Here is a 15,298-nt window from a genome sequence, read left to right as displayed (position 1 = left end):
AAAAAATTAGTAAAATGTGAACCAAACCTTAAGTGTTTGACAAAAAAAAAATCACAAACTCTAAGTAACCGGTTCCATTGGATCGGACCGGACCGACGGTCCGGTCCGGTTCCCGGTCCTAGAACCAACCGGTCCGGTTCGCGGTTCCCAAAATTGGGAATCGGTTCTCTCGGTCCGGTTCCCGGTTCCGCCTTGGAACCGGATTGGACTGGGAACCGCTCACCCCTAGAAAATACTGAAAAAAAAAGAAAAGAAAGAGAGGCCAAAAAAAAAAAAGCGCAAAAAAGTAATGTTGAGGTCATGCAAGCGTGGGCGCGTGGCATTACCGGAATTAACTATTCCTGACCAGCATATGCTGCCAGAATAATTCCCCAATTTCCCGCTCTTACAATCGCCGAGGCTTGTCACTAAAAAATGCTATACCCGATCTCGCGAGTATGGATTCCGCGGCTACTCTCCACTCCGTTTCGACACGTGTCACGAGCCCGTCGGATCCTCACGCGCCAGGACAGCCCCACGCGCGCCAGACCCGTCCCGTCGAAGCTGATTTGCCCTTCCCCGGTTGTACAAAAGGGCAGCAATTCGGTACAGCACATGCTTCGGTAATTAAGGACAAAATTAGTTTGTCTTTTTTTGTGATGATAATCCATATTTCCAATTTAAATCCGATGTGGAAAGTGAAAGACCAATAAATACGTGAGAATTCATTTCTAATTTCTGCTAATTTTCTGGAGAAATGATTGAATAAATCGGAATTAATTTCATCAAACAATTTTTTTGGATTGCGGTTAAAACATAGTGCTGAAAGCAAAAGTATATAGCTATATATAAGCTAATAAACAAAGTAAATAAAATGCACGCCTTCATCGGGACACCAAACATCGGAATATATTGGGAGTCGACCAATCAATAATTGGCTCCAATATCATTTATTAGGAACCCGTAACAAACCCGATATAAGAAGAAGCTCGAATCCGATCCCGATCAATCAATCCATTAAAACCCACCTTGGTGCTAATAAGTTGTGAACCAATGATGTATATATAAACTTTTCCACGCCATATCATTCTCCGATATAAAACTTTTCTAACATGACTAAAAAAATACTAGTTAACAAGACCCTTAAATAACAATCTCGAGTCATGTTAAATTGAAGTTTGGAATAATGGGAAAAAAATAAAGACATGAAATTTCATAACGATGACTACTGCCATCAACATTTTTTTTTAATTTAATTGAAGAAAAATTACATAAATACTATTTAGATTGTTAATCTGTTGCCATGCGAAAATTTTTTTTCAAAATATTTTCTATGATGTTTCAAGATAACTTTTCACGACTGGGGCGCGTTTTTGTTTTGTCGGAAAATGAATGATTCGGAAAACAACCTCCTTAAAAAAAATGATTGCCCGAAATAAACATACAATGAAAAATGTCGTCATTATCGAAAACAATTTACGTCCAAATATCTTCGCGGACGACAGGCATATTTTTCTGTTCATTCATTTTGCAAGCGGTATTAGACGCTATATCGAATTATCCATTTTCCCCGAAACAAGCAGAACATTAATTAACTTATTCAAATCCAAACAATTATTCGACAATGAAAAATCCAAATAATTAGCTTAATAATTAACGTTATTTCTTCCGTCCAAAAATTAAAGAACAAAAAATTCCACCGGCGAGTACGCGGATTTTGCGTACTCGAGGAGAGTAGGGGAGATCTCCATCTCTCGCCAACCTGCAACAACGGTCCAAACAGTCCATTTTCACCTCGCTTCCCTTCCCTGCACTTAGGCAAAACAAAATAAAATAAAAAAAATAATAATTTTTTTAAAAAATTATTTTCTCCCCCACTGCCTTATATCATCCGTTCTTCTCCCTCTCCTCTCTTCCAGACACCTCTCTCTCTCCCTGGAATTCCTGCGAGGAGGAGCGAAGGAGGGAGAGGGGAGGAGGAAGGGAGAGTTTCTCTCTCTATCTGTCTCTATCTCTAGACGACTGCGGCGGCGGCGGCGGCGGCGGCGATGGCGGGGAACGACTGGATCAACAGCTACCTGGAGGCGATCCTCGACGTCGGCCCGGCCCTCGACGACAAGCGGTCGTCGCTGCTGCTCCGGGAGCGGGGCCGCTTCAGCCCCACCCGCTACTTCGTCGAGGAGGTCATCACCGGCTTCGATGAGACCGATCTCTACCGCTCCTGGGTTAAGGTCTGATTCCATTCGACCCGATCGGAACGGGGGGGGGGAACGGGCCGCCTGCTCGTCCATTTTCGCGCGCGCGCGTGTGGTTCGGATTGCGTTTCTGTTTTGGTTGTTTGATGCGGAGTTGTTGATGCTGCGGCTTGTGCTGTTGTTTAGGCCCAGGCGACGAGGAGCCCCCAGGAGAGGAACACGAGGTTGGAGAACATGTGCTGGAGGATTTGGAACCTGGCGCGGCAGAAGAAGCAGGTGCTTGCTCGCTCGTGTTGTGGTTTTCGTTGCTGTTCGTTTGGGGAATCGGTTTCCGGTTCGATACGGTTTCGGAGTTCCGTCGTTGTCACCGGGGCGCGTCGTGCTCTATTTTCGCTTTGATTGAGCTTTGTTGGTAGGAAGAAGTAGATGGTGGTGGGTGGATGTTATCGCTTGTTGATTATTTGCGGATGTTTTCGTTTATCTGCTGGAGAAAAGACTTGCTTTCGGAATTTAGGCTAAAAGTTGGCTTAACTAGTTCTATGTTTGTTGTTTCGGGACTTGTTGTGGCGGAAACTCTCTAGTTTGGGATTGCTTTTGATATTTGGGATTCTATCTGAAGTGTTTTGTTCTGTGTGAATATGTGGAGTTCATTGTGTGAGTTAAAAAAGCAACACTTGGAAACTTTTCTTTTCCTGAATTCTTCTGGTGAGAGCATGGAAGCGAACTATATCCTGTAAGTATTGGTTTTGATTTTTTTTTTCTCAATGAAGAAAAGGGATGAGGAGATTAATCGAGAAATATAATTTTCTCCGTTTTCTTTATGGTCCCTCTTGACTACTGATGCTTTTCATTTCGCTGGCCGTGGTATGAGCTCCCACAAAGTAGCTAATTGTGAAATAGCTGTAGAAATTAATTTCAAGGTGAGTAGCTTATAAGATTGTTGAAGGATGCTTCATTTTTATGGCCGCGAGCCTATTTTCTCGTGAGAAGACTGATTTCTTCTGGAATTAATTCACTTGACTTACATTTAGCATCTATGATTTCTATGCAATAGGCAGTTTTCTTTTATAGTTCACATAGTTTTGTTTTGGGGGTGGGACTCATAACTAATATTGTATCATTATTTTCTGCAAATTGAAGAACAGAAAAGTATTTCTGTTCAGGTTTCAAGTAAACTATTCTGATTTCAGTTTGTTGCGTTGATCCTTGACTAGCTTGAAGGCGAAGAAGCCCAGAGAAAAGCTAAGCGTCGACTTGAACGTGAAAGGGGTCGCAGAGAAGCAACTGCGGACATGTCTGAGGACTTATCTGAGGGAGAAAAGGGAGATGCAGTCAGCGATATATCGACTCACGGTGATAGCAACAGAGGCAGATTGCCTAGGATAAGTTCTGTTGATGCAATGGAGACATGGATTAGTCAGCAGAAGGGGAAGAAGCTTTACATTGTATTAATAAGGCATGTGCTGTTATATTCTGTTCTGCGCAACTCTGTCCATTTGAAGTGCCATCAAACAAGACATTGTTGACCCCCTCATATATTAGTTCACCTATGCTTTTAGAACTTGACGAGACAAATGCGGCCACATATGCAACTTGATCTTTTTACGACGCAACCATGTTTGTCTGGATGATGGAAAGAAACTTATATCAACTGTTAGTGTATTGTACATGTTTCCATGGAATATGAGAATGTCTTCGATTTATTTCTTAATCACTGCTGTTGTCTGCAGTGTTCATGGCCTGATACGGGGTGAAAACATGGAGCTTGGCCGCGACTCGGATACTGGTGGTCAGGTAGATTTGAGTTGTGATCTCGAATTTGCTTGTTTTGTTTGACAAAGTATCACTATTGTTTGAGTTCACAAAGGCTCTAATAACCCTTGCTCTGGGTACATATATGGGATGGTGATTTTTAGAAGACTTACTGTGGGCCGTTATCTCTTTAGGTCAAGTATGTCGTTGAACTTGCGAGGGCGTTAGGTTCAATGCCAGGTGTTTATCGAGTGGACTTGCTTACTAGGCAGGTATCATCACCAGACGTTGATTGGAGTTATGGCGAACCGACGGAGATGTTGGCTTCAAGAAATTCTGAAGGTTTATCAGAAGAAATGGGAGAGAGCAGTGGTGCTTACATTGTCCGTATACCTTTTGGACCAAGAGATAAGTATATTCCGAAGGAACTTTTGTGGCCCCATATCCCTGAATTTGTTGACGGCGCGCTCAACCATGTAATACAAATGTCAAAAGTCCTAGGAGAGCAAGTTGGTGGTGGCCAACCAGTGTGGCCTGTTGCCATCCATGGTCACTATGCTGATGCTGGGGACTGCGCTGCTCTTCTATCTGGGGCTTTAAATGTACCAATGCTATTTACTGGTCACTCACTTGGTCGAGATAAGTTGGAACAACTGCTCAAGCAAAATCGTCTGTCCAAGGATGAAATCAATACGACATACAAGATAATGCGCCGCATAGAGGCAGAAGAATTGTCCCTTGATTCCTCTGAGATTGTGATAACTAGTACTAGGCAGGAGATTGATGAGCAATGGCGCTTGTATGATGGTTTTGATCCGATATTGGAGAAGAAGCTACGAGCAAGGATAAAGCGCAATGTCAGCTGTTATGGAAGGTCCATGCCGCGCATGGCTGTAAGTAATATAAATTCCTTTTTTTTTCTCCTTACCAGACATAACTCTCTCATTCTTTAGCGTTGTTTATCGCATGATGGATGTGACAATCTTTTTCGCACCTTTTATTTCCATACCAGTTTATAAAACTGGCTTACTAATGCTTAAATGATTCTTCAGTGAATTATGCAAATTAATCATCATCTACATTTTGCTCGGGTGCCTTGGGGTTGATTGTTGAGGAGAGAAAATTAGATGAGCAGCAAGCTTTATATATATATATATATATATATATATATATATAAGAGAGAGGGAGGGAGGGAGTGAGGGAATTAAATGTGTATATTTTGTGCATGTGTAGATATTGTTATTGTTGATGACGCTGTATTATAAGGTGGACTAAGCAATTCTTGGGACCAATTCAGATAATACCTCCAGGAATGGAATTTCACAATATTGCTCCCCAAGATGGTGATATGGATGGGGAGATGGAAGGAAATGACGATCATCCTACTACCCCAGATCCACCTATTTGGCCTGAGGTTTGTTGCAAAATTGTTTGAAAAAGCTAAAATTTTGAAGAATGGCTCAAGTTAAGCTTCTTCCGGCACATGCATTGGCATGGACTCACTTTTGATTTGTAATAATGCAGATAATGCGATTTTTCAATAACCCTAGGAAGCCCATGATACTAGCACTTGCGAGGCCAGACCCCAAGAAGAACATCACCACACTGGTTAAAGCATTTGGAGAATGCCGACCATTACAAGAACTGGCTAATCTGGTAATATAGTCTAAAGATCATTACCATGGTATTTGTTTGGTAAAGTCTCTTCTTAATTATGTTATGAGACTGTGAAGATTATGGTAATCTCATTTAGCGCTTTGTTATACAGACTCTCATTATGGGTAATCGAGATGGCATTGATGAAATGTCAAGCACAAATTCTTCCGTCCTCCTGTCCGTGCTCAAGCTTATTGACAAATATGATCTTTATGGGCAAGTGGCATATCCTAAACACCACAAACAATCTGATGTTCCTGATATATATCGGCTAGCCGCAAAAACAAAGGTAACTTTGGAGTATTGTGCTAAACAAGTTATCTGTGAGAATACGGTTGTTGATTTTCCCAGGAGAGCTGTTGCAACTCACAGATAGTCCATGTTTATTCGCATGGTTCTTTGATACTGACATCTTGCAACCATTTGCTTAGAACATACACTAGAACAAGCAACCCCATTTTGATTACTTGAGTCAGCCATATTTGTTCTATATCGTGTTGTGCTGTTATATTTTTTGATTTAGTCAAGATTATATGCCACACTCCACACATAAGCCAGTACCGACTTGCATGCACGCGTGCAATTTTCGGCTCAATGAATATTGATCTGATTCTTTTTCAGGGTGTTTTCATCAATCCAGCTTTCATTGAACCATTTGGGCTTACTTTAATAGAGGTGAGCATTACTTTGTGAAGTGTTAAGTTTCTCAAGTCATTATACGATAAGAGTCCTCCCTCTTTTGTCAAACAGGCAGCAGCTCATGGTTTGCCGATTGTTGCCACAAAAAATGGAGGTCCTGTTGATATACACAGGGTATGCCTTTTCTATGAATATATCTTATTATTCATGGTATTAGATCTCCAGATCCTGTCAAACTGACTGAAAGGAAAAAAAGTGCAGGTTCTTGACAATGGCCTTCTTATTGATCCCCATGATCAGCAGTCGATTGCTGATGCTCTTCTAAAGTTGGTGGCAGATAAACAGCTCTGGGCTAGGTGCCGGCAGAATGGACTGAAGAATATTCACCTATTTTCATGGCCGGAGCATTGCAAGACTTATCTCTCTAGAATAGCAAGTTGCAAGCCCAGGCATCCACAGTGGCAAAGAAGTGAGGATGGTCTTGGAAATTCAGAATCTGATTCGCCAAGTGATTCCTTGAGGGATATACAGGATCTGTCCCTAAATTTGAAGTTCTCATTGGATGGGGAGAAGAATGAAGCTAGTGGAAATGAGATATCTGTAGGATCTGAAGACAATGCAACAGATAGAAAAAATAAGTTAGAGAATGCTGTAATGACATGGTCCAAAGGTGTTTTAAAGGATAGGAAAACGGGATTAATGGAGAAATCTGATCAGAATGCCAACTCTTCCAAATTTCCACCCCTGAGGAGGAGAAAGCACATCTTTGTCCTTGCGGTGGACTGTGATTCACTGACAGATCTTCTTGAAATCATACAAAAGGTTTTCTCTTCTGTGGATAAGGAAAGGAATGAAGGCTCCGTCGGATTTATATTGTCAACATCTTTGACGATGTTTGAGATTCATAGTTTTCTAGTTTCCGGGGGGTTGAGTCCTTATGATTTCGATGCGTTTATCTGCAACAGTGGTAGTGATCTCTACTATCCATCTCTCAATTCTGAGAACCGTCCGTTTGTGATCGACTTCTATTACCATTCACACATTGAATATCGATGGGGTGGGGAAGGGTTAAGGAAGACTTTGGTTCGTTGGGCAGCTTCTATTACTGACAAGAAGGCTGCAAATGAAGCCCAGATTGTCACTTTGGCAGAGAAGCTCTCCACCGACTACTGCTACACCTTTAAAGTGGAAAAGCCGGGAATGGTACACCTTATTTCTTTGTAACTCTGTTTTTCATGGGATAAGTATAGCAAGCTTTTTTTGATACAGATGAGGGGATATTGGGGTTTTGCTGATTTCTGTCAGTCCTAGTATTCTGTTTGAAATAAGTGAGCCTCTCTGAGTTTTGGTCCTGCAGGTTCCCCCGGTTAAGGAGCTGCGGAAGATGATGAGAATTCAGGCTCTACGTTCGCATGCTATTTTTTGCCAAAATTGGACCAGGCTGAATGTCATTCCAGTGCTGGCATCTCGTGCCCAAGCACTTAGGTATTGCTTTTCCTATTGTCATGGATGATCTGAAAATATCTGATGGAAATAAGTGCATTTTGATCAAAACTTCATGTTTGTTCAAATTAGGTCCCAAGACATTTGTTTTGTTTGAAACATACACATCGAGGCATTGATATTCGAGTCTTATCTTCCCCTAAGAAATGGATGTGAAGAGCATGGCTTAAATCCAAATAATGGCACCTAATAGTCTAACTACAATGCTCTGGTAAAGATTGTCATACAACTACAGAACACCGTAAAGACAATTCATTTGAACATCAGTGACCAATAAAACAAAAGAGTAAAGGTATATGGGGAGGGCAATGCCTTCTACTGACCAAGAAACTCGAAGCAAATTCCATTATGAGCAGAGTTTTGTAGCTGTAAGGAGGGTCATGCGGATTTAGGAAATATATGGAGTACTGCAGCCAAGCTCTTTTACAAGGAACTGCATGCGGCATGCCTGACAAGCACATTTCTAATGTCCTGTGAACGATTCGCTTGTCTTGTAACATCAATTGATAAGATTACTGAGCATGGTCATAAATGACCGTTACCTGTAACAGGCACAATGATGCGACTAGACTTCCATTGAATTCTCTAGCCATAATTCACACTACGATTACATTTTGAGTCTCAGAGTGCACTGCGTCTCCTTGTACTCTGTTGTAGAGATGTCCGTTATTTGCATCAGGCTTGATCAACTCCAAATTGAACTAAAAAAATTTCCTGTAGGTACCTATATGTCCGGTGGGGAGTCGACCTATCAAAGATGGTGGTTTTTGTTGGAGAATGTGGTGACACAGATTACGAGGGATTGCTTGGAGGGCTGCACAAGAGTGTTATACTTAAGGGGGTGTGTAGTAGCGCCAGCAATCAATTCCATGCCAACAGAAACTATCCTCTTTCAGATGTCATGCCCTTTGACAGCCCAAACATCGTTCAGACATCTCAAGACTGCAGCAGCGATGACATTCGGGCTTCTCTGGAGAATTTAGGAGTCATAAAAGAGTGAGATTCTCCTCCACGACCTCTTCTAAACTTTTTTACGAGAGGTACTCGTCATCATCCCTCACAGCTTCACATTCATTCCTTCCCCCTTCTTTCAAGATGCATTCCGACGTAGCTGTTCTCTTGATGATGAAGCCTCTGTACGTGTTGAATCCGAGCTGTATTTGTGTTCCCTTTTTGCCTCAAAAGAGCCACCTTTCTCTTTTCTTTTTATTCACTTCCTTGGGCCACGAGATCCTGAGGTGGCCATTATCTTGCTGTTACTTGTATAGTAGTGCCGTTGGATTTCTGATGCTCTTCTTTTGGACAATGATAACCAGTGCAATCTCCCAAGATGTTTCCTGTGTATCTGAGGATGAACATGATGTATATACATAAGTTGCCTTCTCTCTCCCCCTCTCTCTCTCTCTCTCTCTCTTTCACACATGAGTGCGTAACTCAAAGCTTTTCTTATATATACTCAGGCCCGTTTGGTTTAGCTTTCGGCCTAGCATTGGCCAAATGCTAGCATTTGGACCAGCTTTAGGCTTTCGGCATTTCACAAATGCTGAAATTTTTTTTTCCATTCCCAAACTATCCTCACTCAAACTTTAATATTCCGGTTTTGACCCCTTGTTACTGTTTATCTTCTTCACGAAAGCGTGGTCGGCGAGGGCGGCCGACGACATCGGATCTAGACGGCAAAGGGCTAGCGAGGGGCCGGCGAGGTCGCTCGACCTAGGCGATGACCGCCTGAGGTCGCGCGACCGCCCAGGTGCCGTCGGCCTGGGTCGTGCGACCCTAGGCGGCCGTCGCCTGGATCACGCGACCTCAGGCGACCCGTTGTGCGACCTCAGGCCTCGTCGCCTGAGGTCAGGAGACCCCTGGCGACGGCCACCTGGGTCGTGTAACCCTCGCCGGGGGTCACCCAAGGTCGGGCTCCGGCCGCCTACGCTAGATCTGGCTCGCCGGCGGCCGTAACCCTTCGCCGACTCCGGCTATGGGTAACTTTTTTTTTTTAATAAAAAAGGATCCCAAAGCCCTTTGCAAAAAAAAAAAATAGCCGAATACTACTTTGGCCAAAGTAGCTTCATAACGAATTTTTTTATCAAACGTCATTTGCATTTCCCCAAGGGGCTTTAACTTAGGTATTTGCATTCCCCAATGGCCCCTTTTCAAAGTTGAACCAAACGAGTCCTCGCTCTATGATTTGTTTTGTTTATTTTTGGGTCTCATTCTGTTGTATATAGTTCACATGAACACCTACCTTCATGAGTCCTGACAAGGAAACTGATGCAGACGGGGACCGATCCTTCTGTTACGATACTGGCCTAACTATCCACAGAATCCCTCACGTGTTTCCCTGGTTTAGTCTTTAACTGCATGGGACTTGTTTTGGTGAATCAAGGAATTGTTTTCGGTGTAGTTTTTAGTCGGGTTAATATCACCAAAAACCTCAAACTGGTACGTATGTGACAATTTTGTCCTGAACTTTTTTTTTGACCGCCAAAAACCCCAAATTGATACATCTGTGATAATTTTACCCCGAATTTATCACAAAAAACCCCAAACTGGTAAACTCGTGACAAATTTACCCTGAACTATTTTTTTGACCACAAAAAATCCCAAACTGGTACAACTGTGATAATTTTACCCCAAACTAATAATTTTTTAATATTATTTTTTATTTTTTCAAATTTTTTATTTATTTTATTATTTTTTTTCTTTTCTTTTTTTTTCTTCATCTTCAACCTCTGGCCGGTCACCGAACCGGCGACTGGCCAGAGGCGGAAGTCGGCGAGGTCAGCCCCGTCGGCCGCTGGTGAGGGCGGCCCTCGCTAGATCGGGCGAGGGCCGCCCTCGCCCGACGCCGGTGAGGGTGACCCTCGCCTAAGTCGGGCGAGGGCTGCCCTCGCCTGCCCACGCGAGGGTTTCCCTCGCTGGATTTAGCAAGGGCGACCCTCGCTTGCGTCGGGCGAGGTCAGCCCTCGCTAGGGCGGGCGAGGGCTGCCCTCGCTTGAGTCGGGCGAGGACAGCTCTCGCCCAACTCAAGCAAGGGTCGCCCTCGCCCGACTCTGGCGAGGGCGACCCTCACCAGCGGCGGGCGGGGCCGACCTCGCCGGCTTTCATCTCTGGTCGGTCGCCGGTCCGGCGACCGGCCAGAGGTTAAAGATGAAGAAAAAAAAAAGAAATAAAAAGAAATAAAAATTTTAAAAAATAAAAAATAATATTAAAAAATCAGTTCGGGGTAAATTTGTCACATGTGTATCAATTTGGGGTTTTTTGTGATAAGTTCGGGGTAAAATTGTCATAGGTGTACCAGTTTGGGGGTTTTTTTGTGGTATGTTCAGGGTAAAATTGTCACAGGTATACCAGTTTGAGGTTTTTTATGGTAAAAAAAAAAGTTCGGGCTAAAATTATCACACGTGTACCAGTTTGAGATTTTTGGTGGTATTAACCCGTTTTTAGTCCCTCAAAGTGTGCATCGGTCCTGGAGATCTAAACAGTACGGTGGATAATATGTAACGTTTTGGTTTCTGTTTTTTTAAGTCCCTGAGATGGTGTTGTGATCTCTTCTAAAGTTTTTGACATTGTGTGAGGTTAATGCCACCAGTAGTCCTTATATATTTATCTGGAAATCAAAAGTATCTCTACTTATTTTTCAATTCAAAAGCTTATTCTTACTTTCAAAATGTTCCACCTTAGAGTCCTTCTGTTCTGTTTTCTCTATTGCTGGTGCATTTTTTCGGTGACATGGGTAACCGGATTCTGAGTTGGTCGTCGGAGCGCACCGTCCTGTCATGATTCACGATTTTCTTTTTGTGGTGCCAAATAGGCATTACATCGGGCAATATAAAAATGAGAGAGAGAGAGAGATTTGGAGCTCGCTGTAATGGTCGCTCGAGCTTCATGGAGCTCGTGGCCATTGTTGCAGAGTGCCGAGTGCTGATCACAAGTGGGCATTACAAATTTTGGAGATTTTGCACTGTTAGGGAGTTAGATTTTGTGGGTTTTGATTGGGATTTGGTGGGGTTTTAAGTAGTAGAAGAAGAAGAACAAGAAGAAGAAGCTAGATGCGGAAAAGAATATAAATCAATCGATTTCTCCTTTTCTTGTTGCAGCAGGCACGATTTTTCGGGGATCATATTCGAGTTTCTTTTCCCCAAAACTTTAACTTACGTTCTTTATAAAGTCTTTTATCAAAAGAGAGGGTACTTTCAATCTTAATTCACCTAAACGAGAGTACTTTGCGCCATGTTAACGTCTATCTGGCTTTCATTGGATTTTCAATTTCAATATCCCAACCAATTAAGAGAAAATTTAACAATTTGCCTTGTTTTGATGGCAACAGTAAGGTTTTTTTTTTGTTCCAGCAAATAGTTACTATTGTGTACGACAAAGTAGATTTTTTAATTAACATAGCTATTAATTATTTAATTTAAAAGCGTATCATGCTATAACATTTCACAAATGGTCTTTTCATAATAACACAATAACTAAAATCATTGCAAATTATTTTGTTTAATACAATATATAGTTATATAAAACTCTCCAAAAATCAACTAATTAAAAAGAGGCAACTAACTTTGCAAGTAAAGTAACGGTTAAGGATGGATTAAGCCGTTTACAAAGGTTTCTTATTCTCCATATGTGAAGCATGCGTGGATTTTAGAGAGGAGGGAATAAACTTAAGGAAAAAAAAATTAGCTAAGAGTTTCAGAAAACAAGCTACTAGCTATGGCATTTCCTCCGAGATTTGTATCTCTTGCGATTGCAATCATTTGTGTTTTCACCAGTGTGAGATGTACGACCGGACACATCTTTTCTCCGAAGAACTTTCGTCGTAGACCGGTGCGAAGATTGTAATGGGATCCGGACGCCCGTCATCTAGAACAGGCTTAGGGATAGCTGGTGGTTGAGGTGGACATTTCTTAGATGATAAAGAGGCTCCTGACGTTTGATAAGACTCGAGAGAGGCTTCAAATTAAGGGCGATATTGTGAGCAAGTAGGATCAGGGATGCTTTCTTTCTTACTAGATTTCTGGTCACTCTCCTTCATAGATTCACCAAAGCGACTTCCAAAATCCCTGGCAGGGGAAGCCACTCTCATCCGAGGGCCAAACCTAGGTTGTCCGGCCACAGCTTCACACACTAAGGACTTCCTTATCACCTAGCTTCCCAGTGTGACCAATGATACCATCAAATCTCTATCCAATGCCTTTCACCATTATCCGTAACACTCCACTTTCTAGGTACGAGGGGTTCTTTTAACATCCAGTGCAACTTTAACACAGAGAAATCCACGACGACCCCAAGATTTGGTGTGAATTTGGCTTAATTTTCGCCACTTTGCCTGCCAAACAAGCAGTAACTTTTGCATTGTTGTGTCATCCGGTCCAAGGCCTATCCATTTATTTGCAGCCACACATCCGGTTCATCAAAACAGAGGTCCTCCAGTCTCTTCTGAGCATCCCATCTCTGCAGGTTTATGCAGTTTCCCATAATCGAACTAGGGCCAGAACTGACGATTCTCTCTGCTTGGTGCGAATCATGAAATGTGAACAACTACATAATCTCATTTGAAGGGGTTATAATAATCTCACCCATAGCAGCCCACGCTTTCCTAGAAGCATTAGCTAGGAAGCTTGACTGCAGCACTTCTCTGACAAAATCCTTCCGATCAAAATCATCTCAGCTACCTCATCATCAACTTGCTTCAAAACCATATGATCCCTCAGAAGATCCTCTACCGGAGATGCTTGGGATGTTAAGGGAACCTCTGCAACCATCTTGTAATGACGAAAAAAAAGTGGATTAGCGGAGGATCATTTCATAAAATATCGTCGAACGGTTGATGCGGACAGTGTGTGGTGATAGGAAAACTAATGCGATGCAACAATGCCAAAGAAACTTGTTCTAAACTCATAAGAATTTGATAGGCATGTTCTAAACTCATAACCAATATGAGCTCAAAGTTTCCTTCGTAACTCCCGGAACTTCTTCATAAATCTTTGAACATTTCGGAGTCATCCTACATATCGCGATAAGCCTCTGAAACCTTTGTGAGGTAAATACTAAATAGAAACATTTTATCAAGGGAATATTATATAGACAGTTTTATACATTTTAGCCGATAAATAATCAAGTCTTAATATTTGAAAATGTGCAATGAAAACCTAAACGTTTTAAAATCGGTACTATCAAGTCCTTCTGGCGACAGCTTCGTCAATTTTGCTGACGTGGCACATCAAAATTTACGGAAAATGACACAAATAGTCTCTGAACTTTGGCCAAATGTGCAATTTGATTCATAAACTTTTAACTTAGTCAATAGTCCATGAATTTTAGCCTAATGTTCAATGTGGTCCATGACTTTTTGGTGCATGTTCAATTTAAGGGACTACATTGAACATTTTCATATAGTTCAGGGACTAAATTGAACATGTACCAAAAGTTCGAGGACCACATTGAACAAATTAAAAGTTCAGGGACCACATTAACATTATGCTAAATTTTAGGGACTACATTGAACAAATTAAAAGTCTGTGCACCAAATTATATATTGGGCCAAAATTACGGGATCATTTGTGTCATTATTCCTCATAATTTAACATGGAGTTCGTTATACTTTTTTTAGAATATGCGACGGTGAGATGGCATCACCCTAGAAAAAGTCAAAATAAAAAAATAAAGAAAATCTAAAAGTCAAGGAATTAAAAATTGGAGGAAAAATAAGTCAAAAAACTTAAAAAAGAAAATCAAAGTTGGAGAGAAACGGATTGTCGCCAACATGGAGTCGCCCATCGTCTCCACCCCCGAACGCGGAGGCTTTACTCTTAAACTTTTGGCTCTTGTTTTTTTGGGTTAATATCATAAAAAATTTCAAACTAATACACTTATGGCAAATTTATCTCGAATTAATTTTTTGATCTCCAAAAATCTCAAACTGGTACACTTGCGACAAATTTATCTTATGTTAAATTGGATTAATACCACGAAAAATCACAAATTGATAAACCTATGACAAACGGAGGGGTAAAACCTCAAACGAGTACACCCATCAATTATCACGTGTTATCTAGCTTAGAAATTTGACGGTAAAATTTAATGGAAACTAATAGATGGTAAATTTATCACATGTGTATCAGTTTGGGGTTTTTGATGGTTAAAAAATTAGTCTGGGGTAAATTTGTCACAAGTGTATCTATTTGAGATTTTTCGTGATATTAACCCTTTATTAATTTTATTTCGTTTTCCTTTTTTAATTCCTTAATCTGTTTATGATTTGTTTATGCACAATTAGCTGAAAAATTATTCTTTCCTTGCTATTCACTATTAAGATTTTTGATTGATGATATTTCTTTGACCATGAATATGTTTTTTTAAATTTCATATAATCACATTTAATTGACTAGCATTGCTATTTGTAAATAGATTTTACGAAAATTTGAAGACATTTTGTGTCAAGTTCGTGTTGGTTGTTTGTTTTCGTGTCGATGTATTAATTTCGTGCCATAGCGAGTCATGCAATCATGTTGACTCTTTAACCCGTAATTTTATCATGTTATGCAGAATATACTGTGTCGTTCCTAAATTTC

At 41.3% G+C, this 15,298-nt stretch overlaps 1 protein-coding gene across 1 annotated transcript; it reads left to right on the top strand.

Annotated features, from left to right (window-relative positions):
* Positions 1 to 1,975: 1,975 nt before the first annotated feature.
* On the top strand, positions 1,976 to 9,113 carry LOC115666280 (probable sucrose-phosphate synthase 1). The gene is made up of 13 exons (XM_056306450.1): positions 1,976 to 2,210; positions 2,361 to 2,450; positions 3,389 to 3,630; positions 3,905 to 3,968; positions 4,121 to 4,819; positions 5,224 to 5,340; positions 5,451 to 5,582; positions 5,695 to 5,871; positions 6,204 to 6,257; positions 6,333 to 6,395; positions 6,483 to 7,424; positions 7,579 to 7,706; positions 8,445 to 9,113. Exons 1-13 carry the CDS (start codon positions 2,028 to 2,030, stop codon positions 8,722 to 8,724), a joined length of 3,171 nt encoding a protein of 1,056 aa, XP_056162425.1. The 5' UTR covers positions 1,976 to 2,027; the 3' UTR covers positions 8,725 to 9,113.
* Positions 9,114 to 15,298: the final 6,185 nt, after the last annotated feature.

The sequence above is a fragment of the Syzygium oleosum genome, unplaced genomic scaffold (assembly GCF_021117445.2).
Source record: "Syzygium oleosum isolate NSW1041296 unplaced genomic scaffold, Sole_v2.1 Sole_v2.44, whole genome shotgun sequence".
Classification (NCBI taxonomy): Eukaryota; Viridiplantae; Streptophyta; class Magnoliopsida; order Myrtales; family Myrtaceae; genus Syzygium; species Syzygium oleosum.
Note: the sequence above shows the minus strand (reverse complement) of the source record. Positions and strands in the feature narration are given on the sequence as shown.